The 19,085-nt window shown below is 34.1% G+C and overlaps 1 protein-coding gene across 2 annotated transcripts in view; it reads right to left on the bottom strand.

The window, feature by feature from the left end:
• The window catches only part of LOC149533519 (uncharacterized), a 57,779-nt gene that overhangs the window by 11,759 nt on the left and 26,935 nt on the right, over positions 1-19,085 (bottom strand). The window contains exon 3 of one of the 2 annotated variants that reach the window (XM_089807768.1): positions 16,801-16,845. The exons of the other annotated variant lie outside the window; for it this stretch is intronic. Within the exon in view, the coding sequence (XP_089663894.1) occupies positions 16,801-16,845 (45 nt within the window). The remainder of the gene's footprint in view (positions 1-16,800; positions 16,846-19,085) is intronic. 2 annotated transcript variants of the gene reach the window in all.

Genomic DNA, 19,085 nt, shown 5'->3' with positions numbered 1-19,085 from the left:
CCAAATTGATAAGATGATATGTGATGCCCTAATTTAAGTTATATCTAGTTGTATTCATCAGATGATTCTTGAGATAGCAGTCGATTTGAGAAAATGGTATAGTCTATTTGTGGACTAACCTAGGTGGTTGCAAAAGCATAATTAGATGATTTTCAATCTCAGTTTTCCGAGGTATGTGATCTCAATTTCTAAAGTAATTTCATTAAAAGGTATTTCAAGTATTTAGTTAAGAAATTTTTGTTTAACTGATTTTAATGGTAAATCTTCTTCACATGAACATGAATGATGTAACTGCCTTCTTATGAAATTGAAGTTATAACTGTATTCTATGCTTATGTTAGATGTTAATTTAGACCTGGAAAATTTTGGATGTTACAGTCATAGTCACACATATGACAAAAGAGTTTACACTTTAAACATCTTTAATTAATTAAACAAATTTTACAGGGTTGAGACTCAATCTCATAAATTTACATTTCAATCAAACCAAGTTTCTTTCTGAAATGATCAACTTTCACTTTAGGGAGAGTCTTGGTGAGAATGTCAGCAGTTTGATCACCTGTATTAATATATTTTAATTGAATAGCTCTTCTTTCCACCATGTCTCTCACGTAGTGGTAAGGAATCTCTATATGCTTGGATCTATCATGAAATACCGGATTCATAGATAACTTAATAAAACTTTGATTATCACAACGAATCATAATAGGTTTTAAAGGTTCACCAAACAAGTTTGAAAGCAACTTCTAAAGCCACACTGCTTCTCAAGCTCCCATCGCTACTGCAATATACTCTACCTCAGTAGAACTTTGAGCAACAGAAGTGTGCTTTCTACATATCCAGGAGTTCATAGCTGATCCTAAACTGAAGCAACATCCTGATGTGCTTTTCCAGTCTTTTACACTTCCGGCCCAATAAGAATCAGTATATCCATGTAATTCCAAGCTCGTATTCTCATATTTAAGTTCATATCCAATAGTACCTTGAAGATACCTCAATATGTGCTCCAAAGCTACAACATGAATCTCACGAGGTTCACACATGAACTAACTTAATGCATTCATTGCATAGCAAATATCAGGTCAAGTACTTACAAGATACATCAAGAACCCAATTATTTGTCTGTATAAGGTGGGATCAACTTGTCTGGATTCAACACTTGTTTTCTTTAGCTAGTGAAGATTGGTTTCCATAGGTGTAGAAATGGGTCGACAGTCCCACATTCCAAATCTTTTCAAAATGTCAATAGTGTACTTTTGATGTAGAAAAATATTACCAGAGTTCTGATGTACTTCCAAACCAAGAAAGTAATGGAGAATTCCTAAATCCTTCATTTTGAATTCAGAAGCCAAATCTTTCTTACATTGATCAATAAGGTGTTCTTCCTCTATAATCAAAAGATCATCACCATAAAGAATTAGAATTAACATGTCACCTTTAGTTACTTTTAAGTAGAGATTTGGATCAGCCATGTTCTTGGTGAATCCAAGACTTGAGAGGTATTTGTCAATCCTTTCATACCAGGCTCGGGGAGCCTATTTAAGTCCATATAGATCCTTCTTCAATTTACACACATAAAAAGAAGCATCATGAGTTACAAATCCTTCTGGTTGTTCCAAGTATACTTCTTACTCTATCTTTCCATTAAGAAAAGCAGTTTTTACATCCATTTGATAGATTTTCCAACCTTTGGCTGTTGCAATGGCTATTACAACTCTAACCGAAGTGTACCTAGCAACTGGTGCAAAAGTCTCTTCAAACTCAATTCCTTCCTTTTGAGAAAAACCTCTAGCCACAAAACGAGCTTTATGTTTTTTAATGCTGTCATCTGCAACATACTTGACTTTGAAGAGCCATTTTGAAGACACAACAGATTTTTCCTTAAGTCTTGGAACTATGTCCCAAACATCATTTTTTAGTATAGACTAGTATTTTTCCACCATGGCATCTTTCCGAGCTTGATAATTAAGTGCTTCTAAAATGTTAGAAGGTTCAAGATACAAGCTCTCACATATGAAAGCATTATCTATCAATTTTTTAGGTCTCTTGCTTTCTCGAAAGGTTCCTGAAGGGGCTGCAAATCCATCTCCTTCTTGTATTATTTTCCTTGCCCAAAGTGGCCTTTTAGAGTGATCAAGACTCTCTTTTGAGTCTCTGGAAGGATTTCAGTTTCAATTGTAGTCTCTTCAGGAAACTCCCTCTGAATCTCAGAAGCAGGAGTCTCTTTTGAAGATACATTAAATGTATCTAATTCATCGCTGGTTTTGGCTATTCTGAAAGCAATGTCTTTCTCAAAGATGACATCTCTGCTTAGTTCTATTTGTTTATGTCCAGGAATGTAGACTCTCTATCCTTTTACTGTTTCACTAAAACAAATGAAAATACCCTTTCTTCCAGAAGGTTTTAACTTAGTCCTTTTCTCCTTAAGGACATGCACATATACAGGACATCCAAATATCCTTAGGTAACTGATGTCAAGTTTCTTTCCAAAAAATGCTTCTTCAAGAGTCTTATTGTCCAAATGTGAGTGAGGACATCTATTCTGAATATAGACTGTTGTGTTGGATGCTTTAGCCCAGAAAGACATATTCAAGTTTTGATCAAAAATATGGCTCAAGCAACTTCTACAATAGTTATGTTCTTTCTTTCAACAACCCCATTTTGTTGAGGATTGTAAGGGACTATGAACTCCCTCTTAACCCCAATTAGTTTGCAGAACTCTTTAAATATTTCAGAAGTATACTCCTTCCCATTATCTGTTCTTAGAATTTTAATGTTCTTATCGGAGGAGTTCTCAGTGATAGTTTTGAATTCTTTAAATTTAGAGAAAATTTCTTCAAATTCTTTATATTTAAGGACATATATCCATGTCTTCCATGAGAAATCATCAACAACTATCAAATAATACAAGTATCCTCCTATAGATGGTATAGACATGGGCCCACATAGATCAGAATGTACTAGTTCCAACACTTCTTTAGTTTTGCTCAATCTATGGGGAAATGGCCTTTTAGTGTTTTCCTTAAGGCACAACCTTTACATGATTCATTGTGAATATGTTTTAACTTAGGCATTCCAGTTACTATCTTCTCCATTGATGTTAGGGCACGGCAATTAATATGACCTAGTCTTCGGTGCCATATTTCATTTGAATCAAAGGTCTCACATACAAGTGCAAGGTTTGTCTTAGAACATAGCTCATATAGGAGTCCTTGTCGTACTCCTATTGTTAGAGCCCTTTTAATGGTTGAATATTTAGGCCATGCTGGTATTTTCCCTTCCATGAAAGCAATTTTATAACCATCATCTTCAAGAGTGGATATAGATATTAAATTCCGCTTAATACCTGGCACATAGAGAACACCAGAAAGTTGAATAGAATTTCCAAATTTCAATTTTATGGTACAGGTCCTAATTCCTTTTATCGAGTGTCCAAAGTCATCACCAATTGTAACTTCTTCATCTGTTTCTATTTCCATGCTTTCTAGGTTATCCCAATATCCAGTGATGTGTCTGGAAGACCCGCTGTCAACTATCCATGTATTCCTTTTAGTTGATATTTGGGTGGATAATGTAGAATAGAAAGCATATTTCTCATGTTCATTTCTTTCATTTGACTTCTCAGATTTTGCAAAAGATGCTTGAGGTTTAGATCTATCCGGACAATTTATTGCATAATGTCCTTATAGATCACATCTGAAGCATTAGATTTTGGACACTCCTGTTTGGATTGTCCTTTTCCATGAAAATTTCTTTTCCTTTTGTTGTTTTTCTTTTTTCATTTCTTATGAGCATTTGTATTAAGAACTTGAACATCTTCATCTAGGGTTTTGTGTTTTCCCTTAATCATTAATCTCGATTCTTCTTGAAGACAATCTAAACTTATACAATCCATTTTAGGGATTTTAGACCTAGCATTTATGCCTTGTACAAAGGATTCCCATGAGTTTGGAAGTCCTCCTAATGCTATTAAGGATAACTCTTGATTTTCAATCTCATAACCAAGTGCAGATAACTGATCTCTTAAGTCCGTGATTTTCATAAAGAAAGCATTTATAGTTTCTCCTTTATTCATGCTTATATTATTCATCTGTCTTTTAAGAGCAACTTTTATGCCAGTATTATTGATTATAAATGCATCTTCAAGAGCTCGGAACATACAATAAGCTATGGTATGTTTTGCCACAATAGGTACTATGTGGTCTCGAACAATATTAACAATTATCTTCATTGTCTTTTCACTTTTCTCACTCCATTATGTTTTTTCAGGATCATCTTTAGGTTCCTCTTTGTCCTCCTTTATAAATGATTCCAGATTGTTTTCTTTTAACAACATCATTACTCGAAGTTTCTAGGATTCGAAGTTATCAGCACTTCCAAGGTGATGTTCAAATCTCATTGTGTTTGTCATTTTGGAGGGAGAGAGAATTGTTTGTCTCAAACTAAAAATCTGATTCAATAAACTTAGTGTGATCTTTCCTTTAACCTAGCTCTGATATTATGTAAAGTTTACTTACAGATTTCCTTTTCGCTGCTGAATTATGTCTATTTCCTACAGGTATAGTCAATGCCAATGAAGTATACAAGTGTTGCATAGTATATAATGCAAAATGATGATAAATATTATTCAAGATCAGCATCTAAGATGCCTTCGATCTGCACACATTAATCAATTACTATGTTGCAATATTGGGCAGCATATACGTTATATATATAATGTGGATGGGTACATGGGTGAATGGGCATGTCTTCGTTTTGAGACATGTCCATTCACCGATGTGCCTGATCAGTGTAATGGTCACACCCGATGATTAGTCATAACAAGAACTAATTCCATTTAAGACTTTAACTAAATGTATTTGCAACTGACAACAATCAGTATAAATACGATTGTTTTCAGAATTCAAATCTGAGATATTACTTCAATAATAACATGCATCGGCAGTTCTGAATGCTGCAATCTTCATTAAAATATTCATGTACATATACATATCGATATTCTGCATATCGACATGTATATATACATGAGTATGGTCTCATGAGATCAGTGCAATTTTCTTAACCAAAGCTATTTGCCTCAACAATTCAGACCAATCGTAATCCATATCTACTCTGATTTTGCATTGGGATTGCTCACATCTAAGGAACCGGCAGCTTAGAATTAAGCCAAGGCTCATGTCTTCTTTTATATACCAACCAGAAGAGCAAAGAAAACGAGACTTCTGCATTGTAACATTTGCTTCCCTCCTTTTATCTCATTAATCTTATTTTCTGCGTTTGGTTGGAGGATAAACCAAGTCATAGTCTTATCTGAGATAAGCTCTGCATTTAATACATAACTCAGAGGAGCTGACTATTCAGAAATCAAACTGAACTCATACTTTTGTGATCAGGTTATGTGGTCTGTGTTTCCCTTTCATTTTGCTTTATTTATGCATTCCATATTGCAAATGTAAGAAATTAATCGATGTCTCAATAATGACTATGTATCGACTTGCATATTCAATGAATCATTTTCTCCCTGAGTTAAGTCTGAGTTAAATGTAATGTTATGCCAAGATATCTCTTGTTTCCAGTTAGATTCCATTATCAATCTATTGATTTGTAAATTCTCGAGAAGAAGTTCTCGTGTCATAGGAATTGTATTATGACAATATGGAAACGTATTATTCTTTCACCAGCTGAAGCTTAGTGAAGGAGTTGAATTACTCTAAGATTTAACACGTAGGACTCACCCGGCTGAATAGCCAAAAAAAAGGATGAAGAGGTGAGAGAGAATCTACAAGAACATGATATATGAATCCAAAGCGAATCATAAATTTATTACATTTAAAAGAAACAATTAATAACTCATGCATGTCCAATTCATTCTCTGTTGTCAAGTTGAGTTGTGTGATTAAGTACCAGAATGCTCAGTGGCTGACAAGGTGTTCCATGTTTATTCCGAGTAGGGAGGGCCTTTCTAGTTTGAGAAAGTGCAGGGATAAGTTTAAGGTCTGTGGTTGGGAGGTTAAGCCCCTGACAACGTTTCCCCTCTCCACAAGATGTCAGGACGTGTATCAAATAAAGATAAGTTGAGCATTCAAACATTTATTGGTAATAGGTATTTTTACTTTTATGATATTTATACAAGTAGAAGATATGATGGATTAATTTATATCATTGAATTCACTTATTTCCTTTGATGAAAGCAACCTTTCTCGTCAATGTAATTGGTAACCAATTAGATCAATTGACCTTCCAACTGAATATGGAATATATCTATAGGATTGTTATTTTGGTCTTTCCTTTATAAGAATAATGATTATGAGCATATCTTCTAATCTTATGTTATTGCCACAATTAGCAATTGGAAGAGAAGGAATGAAACAGAGGTATCTGACGGCCCAAATGATATAGTAGTATCTGATGTCCTAAATGATATAGTGGTATCTAATTCCCTAAATGATACAATGGTATCTGACACCCCACATGATACTGTGGTATATGATGCCCTAAATGATCCAATGGTAATTGATGCCCTAATTGATATAGTGGTATTTGATGCCCTAGATGAAACATTGGTATTTGTCATTATGATAAGTATAGCTATTTGTTCCTTAACAGGTATTTTATGGACTAACCTGGATTTTGCAAAAGCATCCCTAAATGGTTTTCGGTTTTGAATTCTACAGTATGTAGATTTTAAATTCCTTGTTAAATTCATTGATGGTGTTTTCAATTGTTAGTTATGAAATTTATGTTTAACTAATTGTAACCGTTAATCTCATTCACATGAACATAACTGATATAACTATCTTCCTATGAAAATGAAGTAATAACTGTATTTCTTTGATATGTTAGTTGTTAGTTAAGACCTAGAAAATGTGGATGTTACAAAAATCCTTATCCCAACATTTCTTCAGACTATCAATAATCTAAATTTCCCCACAGTTTCCATAAGTGAATTTCTCTACTAATATAAGATCATGTGCATCAAGGAGTTGCCTCAGCCTCTTTGAAACCACTAACCAAAATATCCATCTTAGGAGCAATGAAATCTCTAAGTTCTCCAATCCTACCAATCACTCTCTCCTTCTCAGTGATTAAGGTTTTGATTTTGTTAGTGAGAGAAATGATTTTGTCTTTCATGATCTAATGTTGAAGTTGTCAAGTGATCAAAAGATGTTGACAATTCGGTCAATTTCTACTTGCTCTCCCTTATGATCTTCTCCAAATCAGGAAATCTTTAACTCTTTGCATATCAACACCTAGAGATGTCCTATCATGTGTGTTTGAACTTTGAAGCACATAATGCACTGAACCTTTTCTCATCAAATTCACTCTTCACCTTAACCATAGTAGAATTTTTTAAATACATATTAATCAAGATCTTAAGTTGGCTAGATGGTGTATCAATTTGATCCTTTCGATAAAATAGCATAATCTTGCTTAACACATCTGATGCAAGGGCTAACAATACACTATCCTTCATATGTATCTTTAAAATTTGCTTCCTTGCCTTTGTTTGTAAAATTGATGCAAGTCTTATCATCTACACTAGACAAAGAACATCCAATTGAATTGGACCTTGAATAACTTCCATGTTGTCCATATCACTATTGTCCTCTTCTAAGAATTCTTTCACTATCTCTAAAGTACCTCTTGCCTCTAACTTCATCTCAGTCTGCTTGTCTTCTATTTTCTCTATCTCAACTTCCATAAGGACTATGTCATCTTCAACATTATCCATCCAACCTTCATCCTTACCTTCCTTACTTATAGGTTCTTAATTTGTCTTTGCTTCATCACCTTTTCTACATCAAAATTTGTTTTCCTAGTCAGATCAATTATCTGAACATCATCTACATTTTCAATATTTTCTTCTCACCAATAGCATAATCATCACCAGATTAAGTAATAAGAATACCAAAAATATAAACATCAGGTGCATGATCTGCAACATCAAAAGTGTTATCCAAAGTTTCACTATCATGAACAGTAGTATCATTCATTTCTTTTTCACCATCCTTTGGAACGACTTCATATCGATTGCTCAACAAGACTCTTCTCAACACTCTTTGTACCTTTGATAACTTCATCAGTCTTAAAAATCGTCAGATTAGTGATAAGTAGGAGATATTTCCATAGCAAGTCAAATTGTGATAATGCTATCAGGATTTCACTATGTAGTTTTTGAGTCAAACTCATTGACCCATGTTTCATGAGTAGTGATTCACAAGAATCCACTCTCATGAGAATAAATGGAAAACTTAGCAATTATTGGATCTAGGTGATGCTCACAGAGGTGAAGCAACAGGACTTCCTGGGAGGTCGCCCATCCCAATGCTACTCCAGCTTGAGTGCGGTTAACTACGGAGTTTCCTCCCTAGTTAAACCCACTATGAGCTTAAGGGGCTTTCTAATGAATGGTTCATGAGGCACAACATTTGGCAAAGGTTTTGCAAATGGGGTTGCAAACAGAATGGGTTTAACTATGGAGGAAACTTCTTAGTTAAGCGTGCTCAAGTTGGAGTAGCACTGGGATGGGCGACCTCCCGAGAAGTCCTAGTGCTTCACCTTTGTGAGCATCACCTAGATCCAATGAGTGCTAAGTGTTCCATTTATTCTCATGAGAGATGGATTCTTGTGAATCACAACTCACGAAACATAGGTCAATGAGTTTGACTCAAAAACTACACAATTAAATCCTGATAGCAATATCACAATTTGACTTGCTATGGAAATATTTCCTACTTAGCACTTGATGAGATTAAGGGGCTTTCTAATGAATGGTTTATAAGGCATAACACTTGGTGAAGGTTTTGCAAATAGGGTTGCAAGTAGAGTAGGTTAACTATGGAGGAAACTCTATAGTGAAGTGCGCTCAAGCTAGGGTAGTACTAAGATGGGTAATCTCCCAAGAAGACCCGATGCTTCACCTCTATGAGCATCACCTACATCCAATGAGTGCTAATTGTTCCATTTATTATCATGAGAGATGGATTCTTGTGAATCACTACTCATGAAACATGGGTCAATGAGTTTGACTCAAAAACTTCACAATTAAATCCTGATAGCAATATCACAATTTGACTTGATGTGGAAATATCTCTTACTTATCACTTAATGAGCTTAAGGGTATTTCTAATGAATGGTTCATAAGGCACAACACTTGGTAAAGGTTTTGCAAATGGGGTTGAAAGTAGAGTGGGTTTAACTATGGAGGAAACTCCATCGTTAAGCGCACTCAAGTTGGAGTGGTACTAGGATGGGTGACCTCCGAGGAAGTTCCGATGCTTCACCTCTATGAGCATCACCTAGATCCAATGAGTGCTAGGTGTTCCATTTATTCTCATGAAAGATGGATTCTTGTGAATCCCTAATCATGAAAAATGGGTCAATGAGTTTAACACAAAAACTAAACAGTTAAATCTTAATAGCAATATCACAATCATCAAATTGTTCAAAATTGTTTTGCACGTGAACTCTTCCTTTGTTTCCTCAAGAATGTTATGCATTTCATCTTTAGCTATGACAGGACAAAGATTGACCAAAACTCTTTTACTAGTCCTCTTATCATCTTATTGCACATTAACCCTTCTCATTTCTAACAAATCAAACAATTCATCTAGGATATCACCTTTGATCTCAACAAGAAATTTGTCGTATTTGTTCAAATGTTGAATAGTGGCTTCTTCAAGTATCCTCTTCTCACTTTCATCATACTTGTTATAATACTTCTTATGTTGAACCAAGATACCATATACAATTATATTATTTGCAACATTATCAACTAATATGTGAGGTTTATCAATAACATACTAGGTGGCTTACCAGTGTCAACTTTTGACTTCTTGCTTCTAGGATCTTCAGATGGTTAGGCCTTTGAAACCTTAGTTGCCTTTGCTCCCTCTGATCTCACTTCCTTGACTGCATTATTAGAATTAGTCTCTTCATCATCACCACCATCTGAACGCTGATACTTCCTTGAGCTTTTCATCATCACCCTCTTGCTGGATGGCTTTGGTTGTGCTTTCTCCTTCAGACTAAATGATCTAGAAGTTGCCTTAGGTGCAGTCTTTTCTGTATCGATTCAATAAAGATAGAGTCGCTTGTCTGGATTGCCTAGTCTCTGACGAAGATGTAACAAGGATAGTGCTCAATGTCGTTGCATCAACATCAATTGTCTCTTTTGCTGCCTTCTTCTCCTCTTTATCTCTTCTTTCCTCTATTCCCTCAACTTCTAGACAGAGGTACCAAAATCTTCACTCAAGTGCTATACTTTGTTACATCCAAATTTTCGACCCAATTTAAAATGTTCATATAGCCGTTGAGGTTCACATGAAGTCAGTTGACAATTAAATTTGCTATAATCCTGTGAAATGGTAAGATGGTTAAACGTTATAATTTCATATGAAGATAACATGCTAGTTAATTATTTATCATGAATTCATGGAATTGAAAAGGCGGTTAGCCATTATGATTAGTTATGATTAATAACTTGTTATGGTAATATGATTTAACTACAGAGAATTTTTTTGTAGCGAGCACGTCAAAGGGGTGGGAGCATTGTCAGAAAAGAATTGGGCACAGGAGCATCACCATCACTGGGCAAATGGGTATGAATCATGAATTACCATGGTTGAAGACCTAGCGACTATATAACAGGATACACACATTAGACACGCATGAGTTATTAGATAAATATTAAAAACATTAATTATCTTAATTAAAATATATACCTGAATTGGATTATGGTTGACATTTCCATCACTTCATTATAATACATATTTATGTACATGTACATAGACATAAAAATAAAGGTGACACCATAGTATTATTTTTATACAAGATTTTATCTATTTAATGCATACATTTAAATGTGTGTACAAAAAGATAAAATAATCTTTCAGACGAAATATGTATTTAGATATACATATTTCAAAGGTACGACCTTGCATAAACATTTAATATGTTGTCATCTTAATAATATAAAATATATTTACATGTAAGTAAATAAATATTATGCTTATAAATTATCCTTTTGATTTATAAGCTTCAAGTTCTTTTCCATATTTATTTATTTCCTTATAAGAAGCCAAAATATACACATGGCATATGATGTCAGTGATTCAAGAAGACAAATCTTTTAGCTGCTCAAGAGTTACGACTTCTTGGAAGTCTTTGGTATTTTGGAATGCCTCCTTATTTATGAAAGTCGAGTGAGGCCAAAGATATATTCTTTTCCCACAATTTTACCTCTGCTCTCTTACATTATTTCCTTCTTTTACCCTTTTGTTGCAAGTGATTCAAACCAATCGTAATCCATATCTACTCTGAGTTTTGCATTTGGATTGCTCGAGTCTAAGGAACTGACTGCTTAGAGTCAAGCCAAGGCTCACGCCTTCTTTTTTCAGACCAGGTTATGTGGCCAACCTTCCATTTTCAAATTGCCATATGTTTTTAAACTATTTTAGAATTTACAGCAAAAAGGAATATGTCCATGAAAATTTTGTACATTACTTTTGAATTGCAAATCGAATGGATATTCGATAAGTCTAATCTCTCTATGTAGAGTCAAGACCAAATGTGCATGACATGTTCATACATCTTGGTTTACTAAGTATATCCAAATCAAATTATATTTCCTTGCAAGCCATTAAGATCATTTTTCAAGTCACAGAAACTGTGATATGATATATTGGAATATGTAATATTCTTACACCAGCTGAGGTTCAGCAGAAAGAGTTGGATTACTCTAACACCTGGGACTCACTCGGCTGTATGGCCAAGGAAGAGGGTGAAGAGGTGAGAGAACAATCTGCAAGAACATGAAACAGAATTAGATGTGATACATTAAATATTTTTGCTTAAAAGAAAACATTTAATAGCTCATGCATGTCCAATTCATTCTCTGTTGTCAAGTCGAGTGGTGTGATTAAGTACTAGAATGCTCAGTGGCTGACAAGGTGTTCCATGTCTATTCCGAGTAGAGAGGATTTTTCTAGTTAGAGAAAGTGTGGAGATAAGTAGAAAGTGCGTGGTTGGGAGGTTGAGCCCCTGACAATGTTTCCCCTCTCCACAAAATGTTAGAACGTGGATCAGACAAAGATATGTTAAGCATTCAAACATTTATTGATAACTCGTATTTTACTTTTATGGCACTTATTCAAGTAGAAGATAAGATGGTTTGAGTTATATCATCGTTTCAGTTATTTTCCTTTATAGAAAGCAACTCTTCTCATCAATATAATTAGTAATCAATTAGATTGGTTGATCTTCCAATTGAACATGAAATATAACTATATGCAAGAGATAGGTTTATCTGATGGATTATTATCTCTGTCTTCATTTACTTGAATAATGAATTTGAGTGTAATTTCCTAACTGAATGTTATTGCCCTAATGGATATAGTGGTATGTGATGCCCTAAATGATCCAATGGTAATTGATGCCCTAATTGATATAGTGGTATGTGATGCCCTAAATGATCCAATGGTAATCGATGCCCTAATTGATATAATGGTATTTGATGGTAATTGTCATTTGATCCTAAGTGTATTTGTGAACTAACCTGGGTGTTTGCAGAAGCATCCCTAGATTGATTTCGGTTTCAAATTCCATAGTATGTAAATTTTAGTTTCCATAGTAAATTCATTGAAGGTGTTTTCAATTGTTAGTTATGAAATTTCCATTTAACTGATTGTAACCGTTAATCTCATTTACATGAACGTAACTAATATAACTGTCTTCCTATGAAAATGAAGTAAACTATTTTTCTTTAATATGTTAGTTTTTAGTTAAGACCCGAGAAAAGTGGTTGTTACATATGGTATCAGAGCGTTGTGTTTGACACTGAACCTTTGGACCCAACACTGTTTTAGAAACACTGAGAATGTAATGTGGAAAAAGATTTATTTACATAACTGAATATTTTACAATCAAGCTGGAACAAAAAATCACATCGGTGAATCATACAGAAAAGCCGGGAAGGGCTGAGATGATGGTGTGGTGCATATGAAATGGATAAATGGATAAACAACAAAATCATAAAGATGAATCAGAACTAAGGAAAATGACATGATTGGCAAGTCGAGCAGTGGTGATCGGGTTGTTCATTTGCGCATCTAAATCCTTGGCAACGATAGATTAAAGGCATGCTTGCCCAAATGGATCACTAAGAGGTCGATAGTGCCAACTGACAAGGAGAAAGTTGGTGGAAGTGTATCCTCAACCTTGTCTATTGCTGAGCAGACACTCTAACACCAGGATGCTCGAGTTGCAAGACCAAAGTGGTACATGTGTCTTATCCCAAGAGGAAGGGCCCTTCTACGTAGAGAATGAGAAGATTAAACTAGGTCCAAATGTCGAGGCTTACAAACAAACCAATTGCTATAACTTTGATGCGATGTTATCTAAACCTTGATGGTGACTAGATATTTCTTTTCAATTAAATGTTCTCAACATTACACTTATGCAATTATAATCCTGTTCATGTGAAATGGTAGTAATATTTTGTTATCTATTTTGGATTTGAACTGAAGGAAGAAAAAAATTGTGAACCATGATTTGAGAACTCTTTTAATTTAATGATAATCCTTTCTGATGTTGATTAAATGACAAGGTCGTTTTGTGCGCCAGTAAGGAGTAAGCACACTTGCATAATTGAAACTATCAATGCTTATTTATAGATGTAACTTTTGTTTGGCTTAAGTTTTTCCTTGAAACATTACACTAACAAGATAGGCATGAAAGCTTAGGTCACACAAATGGAAAAGATAAACTTCCAAATATTTACGAGCAAACGATGAGCATGCTTAGATGAGCTATTTGATAAGAACCCTATGTAAATTTGTTTCAGATGCTTATGGTCAATTCATGACCCAAGGATAGGTTGAGCTAAGAAAATTCAGCATGAAAAATAAAGTTCCATGAAATGTAAGAGTTTTGTGTACAAGCCACACTCGAAATATGGTGAACAAAACATACAAGAATGAAGGCTGCACCCCATCTTAGGAATTGCGTGTGGGCATGTAGTCCAAATGCTAAGAGATTGGGATACATACAGTTTAGTACCATGTTAACCATAACTTAAATGATCTTGATTGGATGTATGATGATCTTTCATAGTATATCATGTTTTTACCCTTTGACACACTGTTATACATGTATAACACATGTGATATTCACTTTATGATAAGGGAATAACAAGACATACTGAGCTGCTTTATATTATTTTAGAGATGGCGTATATGTTCTATGATGAGATGATTATTCTAATAAAATGTTATTGTGATAAGATGGGCATGAAGACCGAGGTTACATAAATGGAAAAACATGGATCCATTATCCCTTTTAAGGTGATTTGTGAAGGATAATCTACTCGTTAATGAGTACCATATGCCAGACAGTATGTATGAATGATTTAAATCATATGATCAAGATATAATCTAGAACATGTTAGTTAAGGAATTACAAATTTTCAATAATTATCTTACTCTTAGTTATTGAACACTGAAAATTATCTTATGAAGATATCAATATGAGAATTGAACTAACGAAATGGTGAGTGTCTACATGAGTAAGATAGGAATATGAAAGAGAATATCCTAAAACATGATCAACTCAAGTGATGCTGATATGACCAGAAGTACGGTATAGTAAACTCAGGTGAATGTGTGTTTCATTTTTTATTTTATGATATCATGGAGGCGTTTTTCTGGAAGCATTGAGGTAAAGGAATAATAGACCTTGAATTTTGATCATGACTTAGCTTTTGATTCAATTTTGAAAAGAAATGATATCATGATGCTATATATACATCATGTATTTGGAATATTCTGTCTAAAAAAATTGCAGAGATCATCGAGGGCAATGAAACACAAGGTGAATGGTATGTTACATACCAATTTTCGACCCAATTTAAAATGTTCATATAGCCATTGAGGTTCACATGAAGTCAATTGACAGTTCAATTTGTTATAATCCTACGAAATGGTAAGATGGTTAGTCATTATAATTTCACATGAAGATAACATGCTAGTTGATTATTTATCATAAATTCATGGAATTGATAAGGTGGTTAGCCATTATGATTACTTATGATTAATAACTTGTTATGGTAATATGACTTAACTGTAGAGAATTTCCTTGTAGGGAGCACGTCAAAGGGGTGGAAGCATTGTCAGAAAAGAATTGGACACAAGAGCATCACCATCACTGGGCAAATGGGTATGAATCATGAATCAGCATGGTTGAGGACTTAACAACTACATAATAGGATACACACATTAGACACGCATGAGCTATTCGATAAATATTAAAAACATTAATGATCTTAATTAAAGTACATACCTTTATTGGATTATGGTTCACATTTCCATCACTTCATTATAATACATATTTATGTACGTACAGATAGATATAAAAATTAAGGTGACACCATAGTATAATTTTTATAAGATTTTATCTATTTAATGCATACATTTAAATGCATGTACAAGAAGATAAAATAATCTTCCAAATGAAATATGTATTTAGATATACATATTTAAAAAGTACGACCTTGGATAAACATATAATATGGTGCCATCTTAATAACATATATTTACATGTAAATGAATAAATATGCTTATCAATTATCCTTTTGATTTATAACCTTCAAGTTCTTTTCCATATTTATTTATTTTCTCATAAGAGGCCAAAATGTACACTTGGCATATGATATCGATGATTCAAGAAGACAAATCTTTGAACTACTCAAGAGTTATGCCTTCTTGGAAGCCTTTGGTATTTTCGAATGCCTCCTTATTTATGGAAGTCAAGTGATGCCAAAGATATATTCTTTTCCCACAATTTTACCTCTACTCTCTTACATTATTTCCTTCTTTTACCCTTTTGTTACAAGTGATTCAGACCAATCGTAATCCATATCTACTCTTTGTTTTACATTCGGATTGCTTACGTCTAAGGAACCGGCTGCTTAGAGTCAAGCCAAGGCTCACACCTTTTTTTTTCAGACCAAGTTATGTGGTCAGCCTTCCATTTGCAGATTGCTATATGTTTTTATACTATTTTAGAATTCACAGCAGAAAGGAATGACAGCCTTCGTTATTTCTTTCTTTTACCCTTTTGTTGCAAGTGATTCAGACCAATCGTAATCCATATCTACTCTAAGTTTTACATTCGGATTGCTCACGTCTAAGGAACTGGCTGCTTAGAGTCAAGCCAAGGCTCACGCCTTTTTTTTTCAGACCAGGTTATGTGGTCAGCCTTCCATTTTCAGATTGCTGTATGTTTTTATACTATTTTAGAATTCACAGCAGAAAGGAATGTGTCCATGAAAATTCCGTACATTACTTTTAAATTGCAAATCGAATGGATATTCGATAAGTCTAATCTCTCTATGTTGAGTCAAGACCAAATGTACATGACATGTTCATACATCTTTGTTTTACTGAAGTATATCTTAATCAAATTATATTTCCTTGCAAGTCATTAAGATCATTTTTCAAGTCATAGAAATTGTGATATGATACACTAGAATATGTAATATTCTTACACCAGCTGAGGTTCAACAGAAAGAGTTGGATTATTCTAACACCTGGGACTCACCCGGCTGTATGGCCAAGGAAGAGGGTGAAGAGGTGAGAGAACAATCTATAAGAACATGAAACAGAGTCAAATGTGATTCATCAACCATTAAGATCATTTTTCAAGTCCTAGAAACTATGATATGATATATTGGAAAATGCAATATTCCTACACCATCTGAGGTTCAACAGAAAGAGTTGGATTATTCTAATACTTGGGACTCACCTGGCTGGATGGCCAAGGAAGAAGGTGAAGAGGTGAGAGAACAATCTGCAAGGACATGAAATAGAATCAGATGTGATACATTAAATATTTTTGCTTAAAAGAATATATTTAATAGCTCATGCATGTCCAATTCATTCTCTGTTGTCAAGTCGAGTGGCGTGATTAAGTACCAAAATGCTCAGTGGCTGACAAGGTGTTCCATGTCTATTCTAGGTAGAGAGGGTCTTTCTAGTTAGAGAAAGTGTGGGGATAATTCGAAGGTCTGTGGTTGGGAGGTTAAGCCCTTGACAATGTTTCCCCTCTCCACAAAATGTCAAGACGTGCATCAGACAAAGATATGTTAAGCATTCAAAAGTTTATTGATAACAGGTATTTTACTTTTATGATGCTTATTCAAGTAGAAGATAAGATGGTTTGAGTTATATCATCGTTTCAATTATTTTATTTTATTGAAAGCAACTTTTCTCATCAATATAAATGGTAACCAGTTATAGATCAGTTGATCTTCCAACTAAACATGAAATATAACTATATGCAAGAGATAAGTTTATCTAATGGATTGTTATCTCTATCTTCATTTATTTGAATATTGAATTTGAGCACAATTTCCTAACTGAATGTTATTTCCCTAATGGATACAGTGGTATGTGATGCCCTAAATGATCCAATGGTAATTGATGCCCTAATTGATAGTGGTATGTGATGCCCTAAATGATCCAATGGTAATTGATGCTATAACTGATATAGTGGTATTTGATGGTAATTGTCATTTGATCCGAAGTGGTATTTGTGGACTAACCTGGGTTTTCGCATAAACATCCCTAGATTGATTTTGGTTTCGAATTCAATGGTATGTAAATTTTAATTTCCATAGTAAATTCATTGATGGTGTTCTCAATTATTAGTTATGAAATTTCCATTTAACTGATTGTAACAGTTAATCTCATTCACATGAACGTAACTCATATAACTGTCTTCCTATGAAAATGAAGTAATAATGGTTTTTCTTTGATATGTTAGTTGTTAGTTAAGACCCGTGATAAGTGGTTGTTACATTCTTGTTTTGTGATTTTTCTTCCTAGTATATATATTGATTTTCAAATGTACTTAAGACATTAGGATCAACTAGCTTGTTTAATATATGATTGCCAGATGCTTTAAGAAGTAGAGGATCAAGCTCATATCCCATAGGCATAATCCATGGAGTTCTAGGATCCACTGCTTTCATCAATTAGTCATCAATTGCAACCATGATACATATATTGTCCTCATACTTATCAACTATATCCTTTGGAATCCTATATCTCAAATGCATTTGTTCTTGAAAACTTTTGAAATAGCCCCATAGAGTGCTTCTCCTTGAGTTACTATCAAGTAAGTAATAAAAAACCCTAATTTGAATAGAAATAGGTTTATCCTTTTTCCACTAAATGTCTCCAGTACCAAGGAAGAAGTTCATGAATAAACAAAAAATACATACAACTAAAGACCCATTTTTTGATGTTTACTTCTTATCCTTCTTGATCTTTGCAACATTCTCCAAAAGTTGAGTCTGCCATAGTTCCTAGATATCATACTTTCCATTCTCTTTAACCATTTGATAAGCAAAATGAACGATAGTACTTGAAATGAAGCTCTTTCTGCTCGAATGAAAACTTTATAACCCAAAACCATTAATGTGAACATGACATCTAGTTGTAGGATGTCCCTGAGAGTCATAGCTTGCTTATCCCATGTCAGTGACCAAATCTTTCTTTATACACTTTACAACAAGTACCTCACTAGTAAGCATTAAAACTAGTCACAACCTTCAATACCTCTCTATTTTGCAAGGTTTATCTAACCAGATAAACTAATTGTGGATTTTGCTAAGTAAACATCGCATCCAGTCTGGCTCATCAAATGTAGTGAAATCCATAATATGTGAAAATGTTTTTTTTCCTCCAAAACCCTATATTCACCCTTCAATTTTGAATGCATGGATAAATTTTCATACAACTCATGAATTGAATTATCTCCTGGTTCTTCCAAATTGTAATGAATACAAACCCTAATACCCACAATATGCAGTACATCGTAAGGAATTCTTGAAATTTAGGCCTTGGACGCTAGATAACATCAACTATATGTCACATATTCAGGAGTCAAACTCAAAATATTAAACTAAGCAATGAAAAGTACCTATTTTGACAAAATAAGGTTTTGTCCATGAAATCTCTGCAAATCGTTGTTAATCTCTTTATAAATTGCCGCAAACACTTCCACTAATTCACAAGGTGAATAAT

The sequence above is a fragment of the Cupressus sempervirens genome, chromosome 10, assembly GCF_028749045.1.
Source record: "Cupressus sempervirens isolate cs-2001-9-10 chromosome 10, ASM2874904v1, whole genome shotgun sequence".
Lineage (NCBI taxonomy): Eukaryota > Viridiplantae > Streptophyta > Pinopsida > Cupressales > Cupressaceae > Cupressus > Cupressus sempervirens.
Note: the sequence above shows the minus strand (reverse complement) of the source record. Positions and strands in the feature narration are given on the sequence as shown.